The 23,513-nt window shown below is 48.6% G+C and overlaps 1 protein-coding gene across 1 annotated transcript in view; it reads left to right on the top strand.

Annotated features, from left to right (window-relative positions):
* Positions 1-23,513, top strand: part of LOC140209414 (uncharacterized) — a 43,569-nt gene that overhangs the window by 12,611 nt on the left and 7,445 nt on the right. The window contains exons 5-7 of the mRNA XM_072277660.1: positions 15,454-15,579; positions 17,581-17,663; positions 20,265-20,448. Of these exons, the coding sequence (XP_072133761.1) occupies positions 15,454-15,579; positions 17,581-17,663; positions 20,265-20,448 (393 nt within the window). The remainder of the gene's footprint in view (positions 1-15,453; positions 15,580-17,580; positions 17,664-20,264; positions 20,449-23,513) is intronic.

The following is a 23,513-nucleotide window of genomic DNA, read 5'->3' as shown; positions in this document are numbered from 1 at the left end:
GCACCGGGAGCACCGGATGCAATAGATGACCCCAACAGACTCACAAGTGAAGTGTTGCCTCACCTGGAAGGACTGTTTGGGGCCCTGAATGGTTGCAAGAGAGGAGGTGTAGGGACAGGTGTAGCACTTACGCTTACAGGGATAAGTGCAGGGTGGGAGATCCATGGGGAGGGACCCATCCCTGCGAAAAGCGGAGAGGGGTGGAGAGGGAAAGATGTGCTTAGTGGTGGGGTCCTGTTGAAGGTGGCGGAAGTTGCGGAGGATAATGTGCTGGATCCAGAGGCTGGTGGGGTGGTAGGTGAGGACAAGTGGAACTCTGTCCCTGTTGCGGTGGCGGGAGGATGGGGTGAGAGCCGAAGTGCGGGAAATGGAGGAGATGCGGGTGAGGGCATCATTGATGACAGCAGAAGGGAAACCGCGATCCTTAAAGAAAGAGGACATTTGAGATGTCCTGGAATGGAAAACCTCATCCTTGGAGCAGATGCGGCAGAGACGGAGGAACTGGGAATAGGGAATGGCACTTTTGCATGTGGCGGGGTGGGAAGAGGTATAGTTGAGGTAGTTATGAGAGTCGAGCTTATAAAAGATGTCAGTGGACAGTCTGTCTCCAGAGATGGAGACCGAGAGATCGAGAAAGGGGAGAGAAGTGTCCGAGATGGACCGTGTGAATTTGAGGGCTAGGTGGAAGTTTGAAGTAAAGTCGATGAAATTGACAAGCTCAGCATGGGTGCAGGAAGCAGCACCAATGTAGTCGTCAATGTAGCGAAGGAAAAGTCGGGGAGCAGTACCAGTATGGGTTGGAGCACAGACTGTTCCACATAACCAACGAAGAGGCAGGCATAGCTGGGGCCCATGTGAGTGCCCATAGCTACACCCTTGGTCTGAAGAAAGTGGGAAGAGCCAAAAGAGAAGTTATTAAGTGTGAGTACCAGTTCCGCCAACCGGAGGAGGGTAGTGGTGGTGGGGAACTGGTGAGGTCTATTGTCCAGAAAGTAGCGCAGGGCTTTGAGGCCGTCTCGGGAAATGGAAGTATGTAAGGATTGGACATCCATAGTGAAAATGAAGTGGTTGGGACTGGGGAACTGGAAATTATTGAAGAGGTGGAGGGCATGGGATGCATCCCGGATGTAGGTGGGGAGGGACTGAACTATGGGTGACAAAATGGAGTCCAGGTAGGCAGATACAAGTTTGGTGGGACAGGAGCAGGCAGAACCTATGGGTCTGCCAGGACAGTCAGGCTTGTGGATCTTGGGGAGGAGGTAAAACCGAGCGGTACGGGGTGTGGGAATTATGAGTTTAGCGGCTGAGGATGGAAGGTCTCCGGAGTTGATAAGGGCGGTGATGGTAGGGGAGACAATGGTTTGATATTTTTTGTTGGGGTCCTGTTCCAGGGGTAAGTAAGAGGAGGTGTCAGAGAGCTGCCGTCTGGCCTCAGTGAGGTAGGGGTCCGTCCAACAGACTACTACGGCACCACCTTTGTCAGCGGGTTTGATGGTGAGTTTGGGATTAGTGCGGAGAGAGTGGAGGGCAGTGCGTTCAGAGGGAGTGAGGTTAGATCTATTGTATCCGTGGGTTTAAAGCATATTTCGCCAAGCATAAGTAAAAACTGAAGCAAACCAAAACTTAAAAAAAATCTGGAATTTAATTCCAGGAATAAATTGGTAAAATAATTAGTTCATTATTGTCACACATACTGAGGTACAGTGAAAAAAATGGAATGCTTGCCATCTGTACAGAGAACGTCATCACACAGTACGGGGGAAAGCAGAACCAGGATGCGGATTGGAGTGTTACAGAGAGGAAGTGCCCGACTGGGAGACAATAAGATGCAGGGCCACGATGAGGTAGATTGTGAGGTCAAGAGTCCATCTTATAGGGGTCTGTTCAATGGGCTTAAAACAGTAGTGTAGAGGACAATTTCTACAGACCAGCCAAATCCAAGATGTGGCACAGTATAGTTGTACTCTCACCTTCAAAACCAAACGGAGTAGATAACCTATGCCTACATATGTCTAAGGAGTCTTGAGTAGGAGTGGTCCCATAACCCAATTCTGCTCTGTCAGTAAAGAAGATGATAATTACCTTTGACATAACGGCACCTTCTTGTTCTAACTCCAATCTGCTTTGAATGCAAAAATTGATTTTGATGCCTTGTATGTTTTCAGGGATTGAGCATCCAAGGCCCAGGGATAAATGATTCCATAGATTAATGACTGTCTGACTGACGACATCTTTCCATCTTTCTGTAATGTCCCGAGACTTAAATTCCTGCAATGCTGAGCATGACCATTGGGGGGCAGTAAAAGCACTTGTAACGTGAACTGTGTAGACGGTGCTGCCTCATTTGGTGTTGGTCCAGGAGTAACTTTTGTACGTCTATGTATTAAATTTCTTGGAGTAAATTTTAAAAAATGGCTGGAGGAACTTAGTGGGTCGGGCAGTATCTATAGAGAATTTAAAAGCAAGATAATACAGAGGCTTTATAAGGCACGGGTCCCCAACCTTTTTAGCACTGAGGACCAGTTTATTATTGACAATATTCCTGCGGACTGGCTGACCGGGGGTGGGGGGGGGGGTAGGGTTGCCAACGGACAAGAGGAGCAGTCAAATACGTTGTGTTTACCCTGAGAAAGACTACCATGACCATGAAGCCTTGCGTGGGTACCAGTGTGCATGCATGTACGTGCCGATTTTTTTCTACAAATCATTTTTGGCGATTCTGTCCAGAGGCGGTGTTAATCACGACTGGAATATAGGTGATAAGTGGCTAATACACTCAATTTCATTTCTAAAAAGGTTTATCTAATGAATTTAATATTAAACACACAGCGCATATTTTCCTCGCATGAATATAGTGATAAGTCAATTATCAGGGGAGGACAGGGGAGCTTGAAGTAAGCATTGAACGAACTTCCAGTAGAAGTGGTAGAGACAGGTTCGATATTGTCATTTAAAGAAAAATTGGATAGGTATATGGACAGGAAAGGAATGGAGGGTTATGGGCTGAGGGCAGGTCAGTGGGACTAGGTGAGAGTAGTGTTCGGCACGGACTAGAAGGGCAGAGGTGGCCTGTTTCCGTGCTGTAATTGTTATATGGTTATATAAGTCACTTATAAGTCAATAGCTTCATAACATTTTAAGTAACATTTGGATATTAAACACAGCGCATATTTTCCCTGTATGAACATATAAAATCATTGCAACGCACCAATATCGCTGAATCAGTGGGAGCCCTGGGCTGAATACTTGTTTTCCTGCAACAAGACGGTCCTATCGAAGGGTGATGGGAGACAGCGATACTCGAAGGGGGTTCCTTATGTCTAGTCTATTCCGCAGTTTAGTTTTCATTGCATTCATTGCAGAGATATGTTGGAAATGGAAGCAACATTTTCAGTGCTTTCTTGACTCTCTCAGGATATTCAGCCTTGACTTTGGCCCAGAATGCCGGCAGAGATGTTATGTCAAACATACTTTTCAGCCCGTCGTCATTTGCAAGCTCGAGGAGTTGATCTCCTTCCCGCGCTGACATGGATGACGCGCAAGTAATGACCTCGCATGCGTAATGGCTCAACAGTGGCCGTGACAGGGAATGAGGAACAGTGCAGCTGACTCGTTATCACCAAATCACATCGTTTCCTCGCTGCCTGGTAGCACACGCTTTGCGGCCCGGTGGTTGGGGACCGCTGTTATAAGGCAATGGTAGAGCCTCACTTGGAGTATTGTGAGCTGCTTTAACTAAGAAATTGGAGAGGTTTCAGAGGAGGTTCATGAGAATGATTCCAGGAATGAAAGGGTTACCGTATGAGGACCCATTGTCTCTGGGCCTGTACTCGCTGGAATTCGGAAGAATGAGAGGGTGGGGGGGAATCTAATTGAAACTTCTCAATAGAGTGGATGTGGAGAGGATGTTTCCTGTGGTGGGAGAGTCTAGGACCAGAGGCACAGCCTCAGAATAGAGGGACGTCTATTTAGAATGGAGATGAGGAATTTCTTCAGTTGCACATGAATTCTAGTTTCTCTGTATAGATGCTGCCCGGCCTGCTGAGTGTTTCTAGATTTGAGTTTTCTTGCTCCTTGTGCAGTTGTGTTTGTTATTCGTGATTGGCAGCTGACAGAGGGACATCAACCTGAGATTTCTTAACCCTGGCCAAGTGTAAAGACCAGGGTGCCACTACCCCTTGCTTCCCCCATAGGCTCACGAAGTATGGCAAACACTGGGGAGCTTTACTGTAGCGCGGACGGATGCTGTGCTGAAGCTGCCCACTGTGACGACCCTACCAATTGAGTCGAGCAATCCAGAACCACGGGAAAAGAGGAAGAAAACAGCCACAGCAAGTCATCGCCTCTCAAACATTCGGGTACGTACCGCTGAAGGATGGTGTGGCTTTATTCAAGATTCAAGTTGAAATTTAATTGTCATTCAACCGTACACATGTGTGCAGCCAAACAAAACATTGTTCCTCTGGGGCCAATATATGTCACACTCAAGCACACAGACCCAAAACAAAATTAGCACCGGTCACCTGTATGTTACCTGTAACGTCACCTGTACTGAGGTAGAGTGAAAAGTTCTACAAGCCTTCCAGCAACACACACTAGATACTGGAGGGACTCAGCAGCATCTACAGTGGGTAATAAACAGTCGACGCTTTGGGCCGAGCACCTTCATCAGGACTGCGTTTGTGGCGGGGTTGGGGGGGTAGAAGCCAGAATAAGGAGTACAAGCTGGCAGGTGATAGGTGAGACCAGGTAGACGGGTGGGGGAGGCTGTGACGTTAGAAGCAGGGAGGGGATAGGTGGAAAGGGCTGAAAAAGAAGGAATTTGATAGGAGAGGAGAGTGGCCTATGGAAGAGAGGGATGGAGGAAGGATACCAGAGGGAGGTGATAAGATAGGACAGTGAGACAGCCATTCCAGTCATTTTAAACATAAGTACTTTGAAGAAGTACAAGGGAAGCAGCACAAGAATACAGCTACAGAGTAGGCAGACAATATGGTGCCAGCGATGACAAAGTAAATTATGAGGTCAGCAGTTCATCTTTAATTTACAAGAAGTCAGTTCAAGAGTCATAACTGTATTATGGGAGAACATTGTGAGGTCGAGAGTCCAGTTTACCATACTAGCGAACCAGTCAATAGTCTGATAATTGTGGGCTAGAAGCTGTCCCTGAGCCTGGTGGTACGTGTTTTCAGGCCTGTATCTCCTGCCTGATGGGAGAGGGTCTGTGTTGGGTGGGGTCTGTGGTGGATTGAGGTTGGGAGGGGGAGGTTAGAGATAGCCACTGGAGGGAGGATATGCAGGAATACAGGAGCTGGGTTCTGATAAGTAGGAAGGGAGAGAACGGGACCCATTAGGGGAGATACACTGGGCAGGTGGAACCAGATTGGGAGGGTGGTGGTAGGGGGAGGTGGGTAGGGCCAGTTGGCGACCTGCCCACCTGCCCTCTCCATTCTCAGTCCTGATGCAGTCTTTTGACCCAAAACTTCAGCAACTTCTCCCCCTCCACCCACAACGGCAGATGCTCCCCAACCCGCTGAGTTCCTCCGGCAGATCGTGTGTTGCTTCAGGAATGGAATGATGCTAGATCATCAGCACCAGAATCTGGTTTAATATCGTCTGCATGTGTTGTGGAATTTGTTAGCGGCAGCAGTACAATGTAATACATAACAATATAGAAAAATAAACAAATTGCAGTAAGTATATCTATGTATATTCAATAGTGAAAAATAGTGCAAAAGCAGAAATAATAGAGTGAGGTAGTGTTCATGGGTTCAATGTCCATTCAGAAATTGGATGGCAGAGGGGAAGAAGCTGTTCCTGAATCATTGAGTGTGGGCCTTCAGGCTTCTGTACCTCCTTCCTGATGGTAACAATGAGAAGAGGGCATCTCCTGGGTGTTGGGGGTCTTTAATAATGGACGCTGCCCTTCTGAGGCACCGCTCCTTGAAGATATTTTGGATACTATGGAGGCTAGTACACAAGTTGGAGCTGACTAATTTTACAACTCTCTGTAGTGTCTTTCGATCCTATGCAGTAGCCCCCAACCACAACCTCCCCCACCCCCCCGTACCAGACGGTGATACAGCTGGTTAGAATGCTCTCCATTGTGCTGTGGTAAACCATGTATATAGGTTGTAACTGGGTTACCTGTCTGGACAGGCCCCTCTGCTGACTGCTCCTGTGGCTCCTCCCACAGACCCCTGAATAAAGGCAATTGTGCTGCTGCTCCTCCTCCTCAGTCCGGGGCAGACACTCAGCATGATGGAGGTCACATTTTACTGCTAGTAAAAGCCTTTCAGTATTTACTCTACTTCCTGTCTTTTGGAGTAATTGATAGTGCATCAGTAGAAGTCTTTGAGTGTTGTAGGTGACAAACCAAACTGCCTGAAACTCCTAATGAAATATAGCCGTTATCGTGCCTTCTTTGTAGCTGCATCGATATGTTGGGACCAGCTTAGAGACTCAGGAACTTGAAATTGCTCACTCTCTCCACTTCTGATTCCTCCGTGAGGATTTGTATGTGTTCCTTCATCTCACCCTTTCATCCCCATCATGGGGGTGGGGAGAGTGGGAAGGTACCTGCTGGAAAGTGATAGGTGAGACTAAGTAAAGGGGAAGGTGGGTGGAAGGGTGGATCAACCTTATTCATGATATACAGTACTTTGCAAAAGTCTGAGACTCGTATACAGTCAGGCCGTCTAAGACTTTTGCACAACGCGGAGCGGAGAGCGAGTTTGTAAATCTGACAGGAGCAAAGTTTGTTGGGAGTGTCAAGGGTGGAGTGCTGTGAGAAGGGTGTGGGGACAGGTGGCAGAGGAGGGGTGCCTGGGGCGGTGGGGGTGGTGCAGGTGCAAACACACCCAGCCCTGAGACACCAGGCAAGCTCATTTGATTACCAACAATTGATTTATTGATCATTACAGAATGCCTCTCTGGTGCTTCCCACTCCCTCCCTTCCCAGTGTTTTGTTGGCCAGGGCGCAACAAGCAACTCCCAGCAATTGTAAGGTATAAAGATTGTATGAGAAATTAAAGTGCAGATATGGAACAAAATGTGCGTCTATAGATAAATACCAGCATGTAAACAGCGTTATAAAGTGGTTAGCACAATGCTATTACAGTTTGGAACATCAGAAGTTCCGGCATCCTCTGTAAGGAGTCTGTGGACGTCCTTCCCATGGAATGTGTGTGTTTCCTCTGGGTGCCCTGGTTTCCTCCCAAAGTCCAGGTAGGTTAATTGGTCATTGTAAATTGTCCCTATGATTAAGTAAGGGTTAAATTGTCGGGGGGTGGCTAGGCAGTGTGGTCTCAAAGGGCCTATTCTGCATTGCGTTTGTACATAAACTTGACAAGTGGTTTAAAGTGATTACAGTGCAGTGACAAGGGTAATAGATCGAGGTGGTTGGGGAGGGCTAACCAGAATGGTTGATCAGATTAGCTGCCTGTGGTATGAAGTTCTCGTTTTAATGGCCCTTGCAGTCTCTGGTGTCTCGGTAGTTTTATTGAAGTTCTCAGCTTTTACAAGTGAACTTGTGGAAGGAGAAATTGTTCCTGTTGGATGCATTACGTGGTCGGGAGACAATCCCCGTGGAATTGAAACTCAGAACACTTCGCCAGACAGGAAGAAATTGGAATTCTTCTGGAAACAAATAGTACGTGTACACCTCAGATAAATATTATGTGGAGATTTGTGACAAATATGATTATATGATATATATGTACAGGATCTGAAATACATCTTATGGAAATGTTTGATGATGAAATTCACTAAAAAATAAATTACAAAAAAACCAGTTGAATGTTAAGAGACACAAGGGATTCTGCAGATACAGGAAATCTGAGCACATAGACAAAATGCTGCATGAACTCAGCAGGTCAGGCAGCATCTATGGAGAAGAATAAAGAGTTGGGATTATAGGTTGAGACCCTTTATCAGGAGATGGTTTATTCCTCTCTGTAGATCCTCCCTGACCTGCTGAGTTCTTCCAGTATCTTGCTTGTGTGTGTTCCTCTGGATTTCAGCATTTGCAGAATTTCTTGTGTTTACTAGTCGTTCCAAGGGTTCCAAAGAGAAGCTTGGAGAGGGGACAATGCAACCATTCGATCCTGATCTACCATTCGGTGAGATTCCTTCCGATTCTGTGAGCACAACCCTTGAAAGCTAAATCGAAAATCTTTAATTCAAAATTAACATTCCAACATAAACCCCGATGAAGGGTCTCGGCCCGAAATGTCGACTGCTTATTCCCCTCCATAGATGCTGCCTGGCCTGCTGAGCTCCTCTGGCGAATTGTGTGTATGTGTGTTAGAACAACTTAAAAGTTTGCCAAGCACTCCTCGGGACAGAAAGCAATTTATTAACATAAATCTAATGCTACCAGCGACACGATCCACACTTGCTAATCATGGTACATACGGCATCTCCAGCACATTGAAGCTAATGGTGACTCATTACCAATTAACCCAATTACCAGAAGTTGCGATGTTGGCGCAGATCTCTGGATTAGTAACGACCCAGTGAATTTGGTGATGCTCTGTTGGAAGGGTTTAGTAAGGGTTTAGTCGATTTTGAGTCACTTAATGTGAAATGGAATGTAAATGTAGAACACTACAGCACAGTTCAGGCCCTTTGGCCCATAATGTTGTGCTGACCCCTTAACCTACTCTAAGATCAACCGATCCTTTCCTTCCTGCTCAGCCCTCCGTGTGTCTGTCTAAGAGTCTTCAATTAACCTGATGTACCTGCCTTTGCCACTATCCCTAGTAGGGAGTTCCTCCAATCCTATACATTCCTCCAATCACTTTCCTTGCTTGCTTACTTAGTTATCTCTCTGTCTCCAAGAGTTACAGCCCTTCGAGCTGTGCTGCCCAGCAACCCCCCGATTTAACCTAGCCTAATCACGGGACAATTTACAATGACCAATCAGCCTGACAACTGGTATGTCTTTGGACTCTGGGAGGAAACCAGAGCACGCAGAGGAAACCCAAGTGGTCACGGGGAGAACATACAAACTCCTTATAGGCAGCGACAACCCTAACACCACTCCTGACAGGGTGTTCCACCCACTAACCACTCTGCATAAATAAAAACTTCCCTCTGATATCCCCTCAATATTCTCCTCCGGTCACCTTAAAATTATGCTCCTGGTGAAGGGTCTCGGCATGAAATATCGGCTGCTTGCTCTTTTCCATCGATGCGGCCTGATCTGCTGAGTTCCTCTAGTATTTTGTGTGTTCCGGCATCTGCAGATCTTCTCTTGTCTGTTAAAATTATGCCCCTTTGCTTTAGCCATTTCTGCCCTGGGTTAAGTCTCTGGCTGTGTACTCTTTTTATGCTTCGTGCCATCTTGTACACCTCTATCAAATCACCTCTCATCCTCCTTTGCTCCAAAGAGAAAAGCCCTCGTTCGCTCAGCCTATCCTCATAAGAAATGCTCTCTAATCCAGGCAGCGTCCTGGTAAGTCTCCTCTGCACCCTCTCTAAGGCTGCCACAACCTTCCTATAAGGGGGAAGCCAGATCCAAATATTCCACGTGTTCCTAATCCTTTTTCCTTCTTGGTTGAAAGCTTTGGTGTCTACTTTTAGCATTTAGGATGACATCCATGGAGTTTGAGAGCGCTGTCAGCCTCTTTGACTCTGGAGGCAACGTCAAGTAGCTGAGCGGTATTCTGTCTTCATCTTGCTCAAGCTGAGAGGTTTACGTCGCAGGGCCAGAGAGCCTGTGAAACTTCTCCTTGTAGAAGAGGAGATCAAGGAGCATTTGGACCCTCAGATCTGTTCAGCGGGAATGCACACAAGTCTTGTGGATGGAGTGCCTGGCTCACAATTTATCCGTCCATCCCATTGGAGTGAGTCTACAGGTCACACGTTGACCTGGTGATCCTCTTCAGAATCCCCTGAGTACCTCTTCTGGCTTACTTACCAGCACTGGAGTGTTGAATCTACCTAATGCTTTCTCTCAAAAGCTGGTAGATGTCATTGGTCTCCTGCTTTGAGCAGGCTGAAGACTCAAAGCACAAGAGGTTCTGCAGATGCTGGAAATCTTGAGCAACACAAAGTACTGGAGAAACTCAGCAGGTCAGGCAGCATCTATGGAGAGGAATAAACAGTCGAAGTTTCGTGCTGAGACCCTACTTCAGTCTCCTGTTTATCCCCCTCCATAGATGCTGCCTGATATGCTAAGTTCTTCTAGCAGGTTGGAAATCGAACTTTGCTGTGTTCTGTTACCGTGGGGAAAATTATTGTCCTTCTCTGCGCCTTGTGGCGCATTGGGTGGCAGCCTTGTTGTTTCTTCAGCATTTCTCTGTTTTTTAACGAGGTCGAGTTGCTAGTTCGACGCTCAGCCCAGCACGAATGAGAAGTATTCAAGGACCCAGTGGGATTCGAACCCGAGACCATTCACCTTGAAGTCCGGTGCGGATGCCACCTCATCGCCAGCAGGCTTCTCTGGGGTAAAGCCGCAGAGTTAAGCTGAGTCTCTCACATACGTGGCTGGCTCTTCGCAAGGCCCATTTGACAATTCCTCTCTTCAATTTGCATTATATTATTTTTGAAATTGTCGCGTTCTCAGGCTCCTAGCCTTCAGTTTTTATGAAGTAGATTGCTAGCTCATTATGGCTCTCTTCCCAGGGAGCCCCAGATATTCTCAGTCCGTTGCGTCTATGGCTACCTTCTGCTTCCTGCTCCGGTTCTCCTGTCAGGACAATTTCACGGCTGGTTACTAACTTATTTCTGCCATCTCTCGGATGTAATGTTGTTCCTTAAGGACCCTCACCATCTGGGACAAGCCCTCTCCTCATTACCACCACCAAGAAGGAAGTACAGGAGCCTGAAGACCCACACTCAATGATTTAGGAATAGTTTCTTCCCCTCTGCCATCAGGTTCCCGAACTCCTGGTACTTTTTTCTCTGCACTATTTATTTGATTTGGTATTTATAATAATTTTATGTCTTTACACAGTACTGCCGCCGCAAAAGAACAGAGTGTTACACAGTGGCTAGCCCGATTCTGATTTTGATTGATTGAAGCTGTCATGCCTGTCTTTACCCAGGAGGAGCACTGCCTTTACACTAGCTTGTCCTACGTGATGTGGTGTTTAACTGTGTGCTTCTCCTGTTCCGCCCTTGTCCAGACTCTGCTCCCCATGTCCCACCACGGACCATGTTCTGCCCAATAACCCACTCAGTTTTACAAAGCAAAAAAGCCTCCAGGGCCTGTGTTGTGGAGAGGGGCTGCACAGCACAGAAACAGGCCCCTCGGGCCAACTGGTTCAAACCGATCCAAGCATCCTCCCTGCTGGTGGTAATGTTCAAACAACAAAGACAAGATTTCCTTTCATTTTAACAACTTTACTTTCTCTATCCATGTTTAGTACACAATCCCGCCATTTTCTTACCCACAATTCCCCCACCACCTTCATGCACATGCCCATAAATGGGAAATTGTGCATCCCAACTAAACGCTTACATTGCCCAAATGAACAGAGCTCAACAGCTGGTCCCACTTTCCCATCATATCCCTCCATTATCCAAATGACCTCTTAAATGTCACAATAGTACCTGTCTCGACCACTTCCTCTGGCATCTGACTCTCTACCCTGCGTGTATATGTAACTCTCAGTTCGACTAGCAGCTTAATCTAGGGGATGACAGCCCCCGGCCCGGCCAAACTGAAGAAATTTCGTTTGGGTGGATGCTGCGCGATGTATCCCCTGTTACAGACAGTACAGAGTATGCGATTAAACGATTGGGCTTTATATTTCTTAATTTGATTCAATGGTTAGTAAAGAAACAAAAAAAAGGGGTCCATTCTCATGAAACTTGTCTAATGCGCAAAGTTGGAGCTCACTGACAAGGTCTTTGTCTACCATCGATGACTTCTGATCGTCGCTGACCGCCGGACCCTCGCTCCGTCCACTCCATCGGGCGGTCTACCGACTCTCTCCATTCGCGTCTTCTCTCCTCATCTCTCCCTGGCAAAAGACCGCGAAATCACTGCTCCCAGACACACAAGAAAGAACAACATCCCACTCATTGGCTAACATGCCCCGTTAGTCAGAACCCAAACATTGCTGCTGTAGAAAAAACAACTCCCCCAGCAATGGAACATTACAGAAAAGCCATGACATTAGCCTCAGCAGTGAAACCTTACAGAGAAGCCATGACATTAGCCTTAGTGAAACCTTACAGAGAGGCCATTACATTAGCGGTGAAACCTTACCGCGTGTTACGTGTAGACGTCACCTCTCGTGGGGGTGGCATGGTAGCGTAGTGGTTAGCACACCGCTTTACAATACAGGCGACCGGGGTTCGATCCCTGCCGCTGCCTGTAAGGGGTTTGTACACTCTCCCCGTCACCGCTTGGGTTTCCTCCGGGTGCTCTGGTTTCCTCAAAGTTCAAAGTACATTTATTATCAAAGTGCGTATACCTTATACAACCTTGACATTTGTCTCCGTACAGGCAGACATGAAACAAAGAAACCCAAAATAACCCATGTATTTAAAAAAAGAGAGACCACTGAATACTCACTGTGCAGAGAGAAAAAGAAACACATTATGCCACAGCTAATAGTGATCTGAACAGAAGTCTGCAAAGAGAGTCTCGTGGTCCCAAACAAGAGGAAATCTGTAGATGCTGGAAATTCAAGCAACACACATCAAAGCTGCTGGTGAACGCAGCAGGCCAGGCAGCATCTCTAGGAAGAGGTACAATCGACGCTTCAGGCTGAGACCCTGGAGATGCTGCCTGGCCTGCTGCGTTCACCAGCAGCTTTGATGTGTGTTGCTTGAATTTCCAGCATCTGCAGATTTCCTCTTGTTTGGGACCACGAGACTCTCTTTGCAGACTTCTGTTCAGATCACTATTAGCTGTGGCATAATGTGTTTCTTTTTCTCTCTGCACAGTGAGTATTCAGTGGTCTCTCTTTTTTTAAATACATGGGTTATTTTGGGTTTCTTTGTTTCATGTCTGCCTGTACGGAGACAAATGTCAAGGTTGTATAAGGTATACACACTTTGATAATAAATGTACTTTGAACTTTGAGGAAACCAGAGCACCCGGAGGAAACCCAAGCGGTGACGGGGAGAGTGTACAAACCCCTTACAGGCAGCGGCAGGGATCGAACCCCGGTCGCCTGTATTGTAAAGCGGTGTGCTAACCACTACGCTACCATGCCACCCCCACGAGAGGTGACATCTACACGTAACACATGGTAAGGTTTCACCGCTAATGTAATGGCCTCTCTGTAAGGCTTCACTAAGGCTAATGTCATGGCTTCTCTGTAAGGTTTCACTGCTGAGGCTAATGTCATGGCTTTTCTGTAATGTTCCACTGCTGGGGGAGTTGTTTTTTCTACAGCAGCAATGTTTGGGTTCTGACTAGAGATAACGGGGCATGTTAGCCAATGAGTGGGATGCTGTTCTTTCTTGTGTGTCTGGGAGCAGTGATTTCGCGGTCTTTTGCCAGGGAGAGATGAGGAGAGAAGACGCGAATGGAGAGAGTCGGTAGACCGCCCGATGGCTTTGATGTGTGTTGCTTGTGGTCCCATTGTTCAGCGCAGAGCCGGGTCACAGAGCAGTGATCTGAACCGGCTCGTCTCTCACCTCGGGCCCCGATACCCTGACCTTTTCGTTCTGGCCCGGCGCCCAAATCATCGTCCAGACGGCAGGTTCAATCGTCTCGGTAGGATGGGGGACCTGGACGCCACTGCCTCGATTCAGCCTGTAACCGACCGCTCTGATTTGGCATGGTGCTCAAGTGTCCGACTGGACGTCAAGTTCAGTCAGATTGGTATGCTCTGGAGCCTGGACATTGTCACCTCGATTTGGCCTTTGGCATGGTGCCTAAAACGATCAAACCTTGGGTCTCCTTCGCTGTCAGCGACAAGTCCGCTGCCTCAGCTCAGTTCTGCCACATTGCCGTCTAGTCCACAGGGGAGTTACAGACCATCACTTGCGATGGCCGTTTGCCAGGAAAAGTGTGATTGACAAGTTATTTGGTTGTTTTCCTTGTTTTGTTAGCCACCAGCCAGCAGTCGCTGAGACAAAACCAGAGTGGTCACAGTCCAAAGACGTACTGGTTGGTAGGTTAATTGGTCATTGTAAATTGTCCCGTGATTAGGCCGGGGTTAAATTGGGGGATTGCTGGAATGCGTGGCTCGAAGGGCTGGAAGAGCCTATTCAGCGCTCTATATTAATAAATAAAAATTAGATGACCTTTAATCTTATCAAATACCAGGGTAGGTACTAATCTGGACCTTGGATAGATCAGTCAGGACCTTATCGAGAGGCAGGGCAGGTTTGAGGGGCTGATTCAATACATACATCGAGACTCGGCCTCAAATGTCGACTGTCTATTCCCCTCCATGGATGCTGCCTGATCTCCTGAGAACACAGACCAGTACTGCACAGGAACAGGCCCTTCGGCCCACAATGTTGTGCTGACCCAGCTAAAGTAATTCAAAACCACCCCCCCAAAAGACTAATCCCTCCTACGTACTCAATGTCCATCCGCCTCCATCTTCCTCAGGTTCTCGTGCCTATCCAAATGTCTTTTAAAAGCCTCTAATGTATTTGTCTTTACCAGTGCATTCCGGGCATCCACCACTCTCTGAGTAAAACACTTACCCCTCACATTCCCTTTGAACCTACCCCCTCTCACCTTCAACTCATGCCCACTGGTATTAGACATCTCAACCCTGGGAAACAGATACTCCCTGTCTATTCCATCTGTGCCTCTTGTAATCTCATACACCTCCAGCAGATCTCCCCTCAGCCTCTGGCGCTCCTGAGAAGACAACTCAAGTTTGTCTCGCCTCTCGTGATGGTACATGCCCTCTAAACCAGACAGCATCCTGGTAAACCCCTTCAGTACATTCACCAAAGCCTCAACATCCTCCCTATAGCGGGACAAACAGAACTGTATGCCATACTCCAGATGTGGCCTAACCATAAAGTTGCATCATAACCTCTGGCATTTTGAACTCTGTGCCTCGACTAATAAAAGCAGGTATTCCATAAACCACCTCAATCACCCTACTGACCCGTGGAGCCACTTTCACCAACGTTTTGTGTGTGTTGTTCTGGATTTCCATCATCTGCAGAATCTCTTGTGTTTATGATCGAGGGGCTGAGTGGTCTGTTTCTGCTGCATGGTTTTTGTGGTCCTGTGTGTGAGGATTTAAGAAGAGGAGAAAATCGACCCAAGTGTGAACGGTATCAGAGCCCAGGTGGGTAATAAGGTTCCTGCAGCTCAGTTCTCACTTTGCAATCATCGCTGTCCCTCTGTGCAGACTTCCGTTGAAGCCTTGGTTGGAGATCTGTGTTTACCTTCTGCAAACTTCAGAATGGTGGGGGGTCGGTCACTCCTGCGGCAGTAACGACCCACATCGCCCCGAGGAAGGCTTGCTCCTGCTCCGTTGCACAAGCTGATTTCACCCTGTTGGTGATTTTTAGGGGGCTGACTCCATGCTGGACAAGGCGAAGACTCGAGGAGATGCAGGAGAAAATGGGAAAAAACACGAGCCTGGAGACAAGAGGCCGGTGAATCGCTTTCCTGCTAAAGGCGAGGAGATCGGTAAGGTGAGTTCATTTTAGTGATGTTCTGTTTTCTGTTTGGTGCTGTATAAACACATTGCTAGACCAGTGTGTTTGCTATAAAGCCCTGTTGGGGTATTAAAACAAAAACTTGAAATATTTTCTCCCGAGCAGTTAATCTGATCAACTATTCTATTAGAGCCCCCCCACCCCCTCTATCTATTACCACCATCACTGCACTGTAAGTACTTCTAACCACGTTTTATAATGCAGCCTACACCTCTGTGACCACTTTATTAGGTACACCTGCTTATCAATGCAAAGTCTTAATCAGCCAATCATGTGGCAGCAACTCAATGCATAAAAGCACACAGACGTGGTCAACAGGTTCAGACCAAACAACGGAATGGGAAAGAAGTGTGATTTCAGTGACTTTGACTGCGGAGTGATTGTTCGTGCCAGACGGGGTGGTTCGAGTATCCTGGGGCAGGGAATGGTGCGAGAAACAAAAACAAACAATGTCCAGTGAGCGGTGGTCCTGTGGGCAAAAGTGTCTTGTTAATGAGAGAGGTCAGAGGAGAATGGCCAGACTGGTTCAAGCTGACAGGAAGGCGACAGTAACTCAGGTAACCATGGTGTGCAAAAGAGCATTTCTGAATGCACAGCATGTCGAACCTTGAAGCAGATGGGCTGCAGCAGCAGATGACCATGAACATACTCTCAGTGGCCACTTTGTTAGGTACCGGACGTACCTGGTAAACGGGTCACTGAGGGTCTGTATTAGCATTTGTGTATTTGTGCACATTTTATTCCACATCTGCCCTTTAACCTCAAACTTTATTTATTCTTCATAATTTGACAAAAGATGTTTTTTGTTGTACATTGAGCTCCGAGCAACGCACCGCAGCAAGTTGTGTAAATGTAAAAGGCGAATAAAATTGACCCGTCGATTGTCCTTGAAGGTTCTCATGTATACGAGATACAGTGAGAAGCTCTAGTCTACACGCCCGTCCCACACACCAGGCAGAAGTAAAACGGTTTGTTCTAGTTTGCTGACCATTCTATATTAATGTGAGGTTTCTTCCTTTTAAAAACCCCCGTGTCCAGTCTAGCTTCTGCAGTAGAACGTCGGAACGCTGCTTGTGTGGTGGCTTTGGATAAGGACGACCCTGAGCTTCGGCCCCAATCTGACCTCTGACTTTGGGTACCTGTACACTTCCAGGAAAGGCTAAGGGCCAACCAGGCCCATTTCAGCCCTGAGGTGTGAATGGTATCAAGGTTAAGGTCAAAGTAAATGTATTATCAAAGTGTGTAAATGTTACTCTATACTGTACTACCCTGAGATTCATCTTCTTGCAGGCATTTACAGGAAAATAAAGGAATACAATTGAATTTATGAAAATCTATACATGACATGAGGCCTCCATCGGTTAGGGCCAACCATGATAGCTGTCTAGATACGCAAGCCGGTCCAGTACCATATGGAGAACAAGCTGTTGCCCATGTCAAGCTCCCTCTCACCATGCATCTGATAAATACAAAGGAACGGCGGAGACTGATACAGTTTGGCACCAGCAGCTTCACTGGAGTTGCCAGTCTGCGTTGAACTCAACGTAGGACTGCCTTAGGAACTCCAGCTCTGGAGCTTTCGCTTGTGTTTTACTCGCGAAGCTTTCCCCATGAATGGGTGTAGCCACAAGGCAGTGGAGGTTTGAGATCAGAGTTTTCCTTCTCCTTGATGAGCCCCATCTTCCGGAAGCGACTGGTTTTAAGGCGCCAGTAACCCACCTTTGCCCGTTATCCTGCCAGTAGAAATGGTTCCACTGGGCTTAGTAGCTCAGTGGGACCTGAGGTTATTTGTCTTCCATCGGCAAGAAGAGAGCATGGCCTGGACGGTGGAGACCCTTGTTAATGGATGCTGGTTTCTTGAGCCAGTGTTCCTTGTAAGTGTGTTCAGTGGTCCTCAGTGGCGGGCTTTGCCTGTGATGGACTGGGCTGTATCCATCGCTTTCTGTAGACTCTTCCATTCTTGTGTTTCCGTATCAGGCCGAGATGCAACCAGTCAGGGTACTCTCCACTGAGCCACTAGAGAAGTTCGTCAAAGTTTTAGACAACAAACCGAACTTAACGCAAACTTCTAAGAAAGTATGTGCTGTCGCGTCGTCTTTGTCGTGGCACTTGCGTGCTGGTCTCAGGAAATGATAACGCTGAGGAATCTGAAGTTACTGACCCCCTCCACCTCGGAGCCCCTATGAGGACTGGCTGATGGACCTCCGGCTTCTTCCTCCTGTAGTCGATAATCAGCTCCTTGGTTTTGCAGATGTAGAGTGCAAGGTGGTTGTCGTGGCACCATTCAACCAGATTTTCAATCTGCTTTTAGTTTGGGAAGTTAAAAGAAATAGCCGCGTTTAAGGGAGCACTGTATTCTTCTTGCCTTCTTGGACACCTGGAGCACAAGAGAGTGGTAGGTGGATATACTCTGATGTAGTTTCACCAAGTTTAAACTTCAAACGCGCAGTAAACCTCATAAAGGTTCACAACAGAGCCTCAGGCAGAGGATGATATGTAATCCTATTTTTAAAAAATCAGCCTATAAATCTGAAAGTTATATCCTGTATTTTGAAGAAAGGATGAAAGATCAAAGATCAACTTTATTTGCCAGATACGTTTACATGCATTAGGAATTTACTGTGGTGATTTGGCGTGACACATGCAACAAAAAATCCAACAATTATAAAGAATAAGGAGTTACATTACAAAAATAAACAGAAGTTAAAGTACAGATACAGAATGAAATGCACAAGGAAATGGCTGTCCTAATGACATACTTAAATGTAGTTAAATTCTTAATCTGGCCTGAAAAACCTCCAAATCTCATTGAGAAGCAATCTGTCGGGATCAGAGAGAGGAGGCCTTTGAGATTCTCAGCATTTTCTTGAAGTTGTCATGCTTTTGTCATTTTGTTCAAAGTTCAAAGTAACTTTATTATCAAAGTACATATGTCACCATACACGACCCTGAGATTCATTTTCTTGCGGGCATTCACAGAACACAGAAGTAGAACAGAATCAATGAAAAACTACTCACAGAAAGACTGACAAGCAATCAATTTGCAAAATAATTTATGCAAATACTAATAATAATAACCAGGTTTAGAGTCAGAGCCCTACAAATTATACTATGACCACTCTATTATTACAGACAGGACAACCCATGATAACTGTCTGGATATAATATTACAAGATAAACAAGCAAGGACAACTTATTTAATAGATACAGACATTCTAAACACACACAACATACAGAAATCAGTAAGTGAAACACACCAGAAATATGCTGAATGAAAAGAGGAAATTGAAAGACTATGGAATATGAACAGGGTATACATTGTCCCGATAGTAATATCTACAACTGGTATCATCCCAAAGGCACTACACAATAGCATTAAACAATTAAGCCTACACAACAATATTTATGTAAAATTCCAGAAAGCCACAATACGAAACACCAGTAGAGTAGTCCGGAAGTTCCTAGCAATTGAGAAGTGACTCTGCTAGGCTGTGCCTGTCCCTCAGGTTTTACCAGCTTGAACTGAGAAAAAATAAATGAAAAATACTGAGAACATGAGTTGTAAAGTCCTTGAAAGTGAGCCTGTAGGTTGTGGAATCAGTTCAGCGTTGAGATGAATGAAGTTATCCACACCGGTTCAGGGGACCGATAATTATAAGGTGGTGTGGGACCTACAGCTCCTCTGCCTGACGGCAGCAGTGAGAAGAGAGAATGACCTGTGGATAGTGGGGTCCTTGATGATTGAGTGATGTTAAAATGATTTCTGCTTGCTCTCGAAACAGCTGTCAGAATAGCTCCCTCCACTTGCCTCTCAGTCAATGCTGGCAATTATCTTAGCAATGCAAATTAACATCGCCCATCTACACTCAAGGATACAGCTAAGGCTTCTGCAATATTTTCTCAGAATTTAACTCCTTTAGTCCTGGTGTCAAAGGTCCGTGCCATACACAGGTAACACTTACTTGCAGCAGCATCTCAGGCACATAGCGTCACATAAGCATCATTCACAAGAAAAAAGAATAGAAAGTATACAGAAGTTTTTCAAGAATGAATATAAATAGAACAAAAAAGCAAGGCCCATTTTAGAGCAATGTGATCAAAGTGGACATACTTTAGCTAAACTGTAGTGATTAGGGTAGTGAAGGTTTGTTCGAGAATCTAATAGTTGAAAGGAAGTTGCTGTTCTAGGCAGCTTCTTGGTGAATTTCTTCTGCAACTTGAGGATCCACTGGTAAATCTGAGTCAGCAGGGGAGGGTGAGGGCTGAATGGCCTGGCTTCTGTTCCTTGTGCTCTTCTGAAATGCGGTGCAAGGGTGGTAATGGGTAGATTGTCTGTTTTGTGCTGTGTGTGGGTGATGAGTCTAAATTTCATCTCTCTCTCTCTCTCTCTCTCACACACACACACACACACACACACACACACACACACACACACACACACACACACACACACACACACACACTCTCTCTCTCTCTCTCTCTCTCTCTCTCACTTTCTCTCTTATTCCCATCCCAGAAAAGGGAATCTCGTAAGAGCAGTGGGAACATCAGAGACGGCGGGCACCGCTCGAATAGATCCAGCAGTTCCGGCTCAGTGGCTGGCAGCACTGGTCGGGAACGTGAACCCAGAGGAGACAGCACTGGTCGGGAACGTGAACCAGAGGAGACAGCACTGGTCGGGGAGGTGAACCCAGAGGAGTCAGCACTGGTCGGGGACGTGAACCCAGAGGAGACAGCACTGGCCGGGGAGGTGAATCCAGAGGAGTCAGCACTGGTCGGGGACGTGAACCCAGAGGAGTCAGCACTGGTCGGGAACGTGAACCCAGAGGAGTCAGCACTGGTCGGGTAAGTGAACACAGAGGAGACAGCACTGGTCGGGTAAGTGAATCCAGAGGAGACAGCACTGGTCGGGGAGGTGGACCCAGAGATGGCAGCACTGGTCGGGGAGGTGGACCCAGAGCTGGCAGATGCTGAACTTTTGCTGCGGAGGGTTGCAATCTCAGCCAGCTCCATTGTGGGCACTGAACTCCTCAACTCTCAAGGACACCTTCACAAGGCTGTGCCCTCAAAAAGGTGGCGTCCATCATTAAGAAGCCCCTCCACCTGGGACATACCCTCTTCTCATTGCTACCACTAGAGAAGAGGTACAGGAGCCTGAAGACTACACTCCATGTAGAGGAACAGCAAAAGAGGAACCGGCTGTTCCCATTTAAGAACGTAACAGGCCCTTCAATACATCCAATCACAACTGGTCATACTGGCTTATGCAGTCCAATCCAATCTCGGCACCGAGGTTACGTTAACGCTAGGACTTCATAGAACAGCACAGATAAAGGCACTTCGGCCCACAATGTTGTGCTGACCTTTTAACCCACTCCAAGATCAATCTAATCTTTCCTTCCTACACTCCCTTCATTTTTCTTTCATCCATGTGTCTAAGGGTCTCTTATATGTCTCTAATATATCTGCATCTACCACCAGCTCTGACAGTGCATTCCACGTACACATCACTCTCTGTATAAAAAATATTTCTGACATCATCCTGGGAAGAAGTCTCTGACTGTCTACTCTATTTGTGCATCTTTTCATGTAATATACCTCTATCAAATCACCTCTCATCTCCTTTATTCTTGGGCCCAATAGAGAGGAGAGACCTGAAGTTTGATGGATATAAGCACTGGCCTGATTGGAAAGGTTAGGTACGGGCGGAAATGAGGCAGCAGAACCCGGATCAGAGCGTATCGAAGTGGCAGGGCCCAGCTCTGAGAGTGGGGACTGATCCGAAGCTTGGTGATTTAAGTGCTGTGGTCCAGATCGAAAAGGTCATGGGGTGTCAGGACCAGAGGCGAGGGACGGGCCGGTGTTCAGCTCACTGCTCTGTGAGATTGACTCATCTCTGTGCTGAACCGAGGCTGCGGCCTGCAGCTAATGGACTCCTGGATCAGCTGCTGGTTTTGTGGCTGTGAACTCACTTTTGTGATCTTCCGTTCTGAATGTAGTTGCTTACTTTCACATTGGGTGTCTGATGGTCTTTTTCTATGGGTTGTGCTGGACTTCTTGTTTTGTGGACTGCCTGTAAGGACACAAATCTCAAGATTCTACACAGAAGACATACTTTACAAAGAAATGTATTTTGAACTTGATTGAGTTGGTTGCCCTCTCCGTGTTTGTTTTTCCTTTCTGCCTCCCTCTCTCCCCTCCCCCTCCCCCCCCTCCCCCCTCCCCTCCCCCCCTCTCCCCCTCCCCCCTCCCCTCCCCCCTCCCCCTCCCCCCTCCCCCTCCCCCTCCCCCTCCCCCTCCCCCCTCCCCCTCCCCCCTCCCCCTTCCCCCCCCTCTCCCTCCCCCCTCCCTCTCCCCCCCTCTCCCCCCCTCTCCCCCCTCTCCCCCCCTCCCCCTCTCCTCCCCCTCATCCTCCCTCATCCCCCTCTCCCCTCATCCCCCTCTCCCCCTCTCCCCCCTCTCCCCCTCATCCCCCCCACCCCCTCATCTCCCTCACCCCCTCTCTCCCCTCTCTCCCCCTCTCTCCCCCCTCATCCACTCACTCCCCCTCATCCACTCAACTCCCCTCATCCCCTCTCTCCCTCATCCCCTCTCTCTCCCTCATCCCCTCTCTCCCCCTCACCCCCTCACCCCCCTCTTCATCCCCCCATTCCTCATCCCCCATCCCCACCCTCATCCCCCTCATCCCCCCCTCATCCCCATCCCCCCCTCATCCCCATCCCCCCCTCATCCCACCACCCCCCCTCATCCCCATCTCCCCCATCCCCCCATCCCCCCATCCCCCCATCCCCCCCTCATTCCCCCCCTCACCCCCCTCATTGCCCCCCCTCACCCCCTCACCCCCTCACCCCTCACCCCCCATTCCCCCTCACCCCCCATTCCCCCCTCACCCCCCCTCACCCCCTCACCCCCCTATCCCCCCTCTATCCCCCCTCACCCCCCTCACCCCCCCTATCCCCCCCTCACCCCCCCTTATCCCCCCTCATCCCCCCCTCACCCCCCCTCACCCCCCCTCACCCCCCCCTCACCCCCCCTCATCCCCCCCCTCATCCCCCCCCTCATCCCCCCCTCATCCCCCCCCCCTCATCCCCCCCCCCTCATCCCCCCCCTCATCCCCCCCCCTCATTCCCCCCTCATCCCCCCCCCTCATTCCCCCCTCATCCCCCCCTCATCCCCTCTCTCCCCCTCATCCCCTCTCTCCCCCTCATCCCCTCATCTCCTCTCTCCCCCTCATCCCTCTCTCTCCCTCATCCCCTCTCTCTCCCTCATCCCCTCTCTCCCCTCACCCCCTCTTCATCCCCCCATTCCTCATCCCCCATCCCCGCCCTCATCCCCCCCTCATCCCCCCCTCATCCCCCCCTCATCCCCCCCCTCATCCCCATATCCCCCCATCCCCCCTCATCCCCCCTCATCCCCCCCATCCCCCCCTCATTCCCCCCTCATTCCCCCCCCTCATTCCCCCCCTCATTCCCCCCCTCATTCCCCCCCTCATCCCCCCCTCACTCCCCCCCTCACCCCCCTCATCCCCCCCTCACCCCCCTCACCCCCCCATTCCCCCCTCATCCCCCCCTCATCCCCCCCTCACCCCCCTCACCCCCCTCACCCCCCTCACCCCCCTATCCCCCCCCCATTCCCCCCCTCATCCCCCCCTCATCCCCCCCTCATCTCCCCCCTCATCCCCTCATCTCCCCCTCATCCCCCCCTCATCCCCTCTCTCCCCTTCATCCCCTATCTCCCCCTCATCTCCCCCTCATCCCCTCAATCTCCCCTTCATCCCCTCTCTCCCCCTCACCCCTCTCTCCCCCTCACCCCTCTCTCCCCTCACCCCTCTCTCCCCCTCACCCCTCTCCCCCCCTCTCCCCCCCTCTCCCCCCCTCTCCCCCCCTCTCCCCCCCTCTCCCCCCCTCTCC

The sequence above is a fragment of the Mobula birostris genome, chromosome 14 (genome assembly GCF_030028105.1).
Source record: "Mobula birostris isolate sMobBir1 chromosome 14, sMobBir1.hap1, whole genome shotgun sequence".
NCBI classification, from domain to species: domain Eukaryota; kingdom Metazoa; phylum Chordata; class Chondrichthyes; order Myliobatiformes; family Myliobatidae; genus Mobula; species Mobula birostris.
This window is presented reverse-complemented; position numbering and strand designations above follow the sequence as displayed.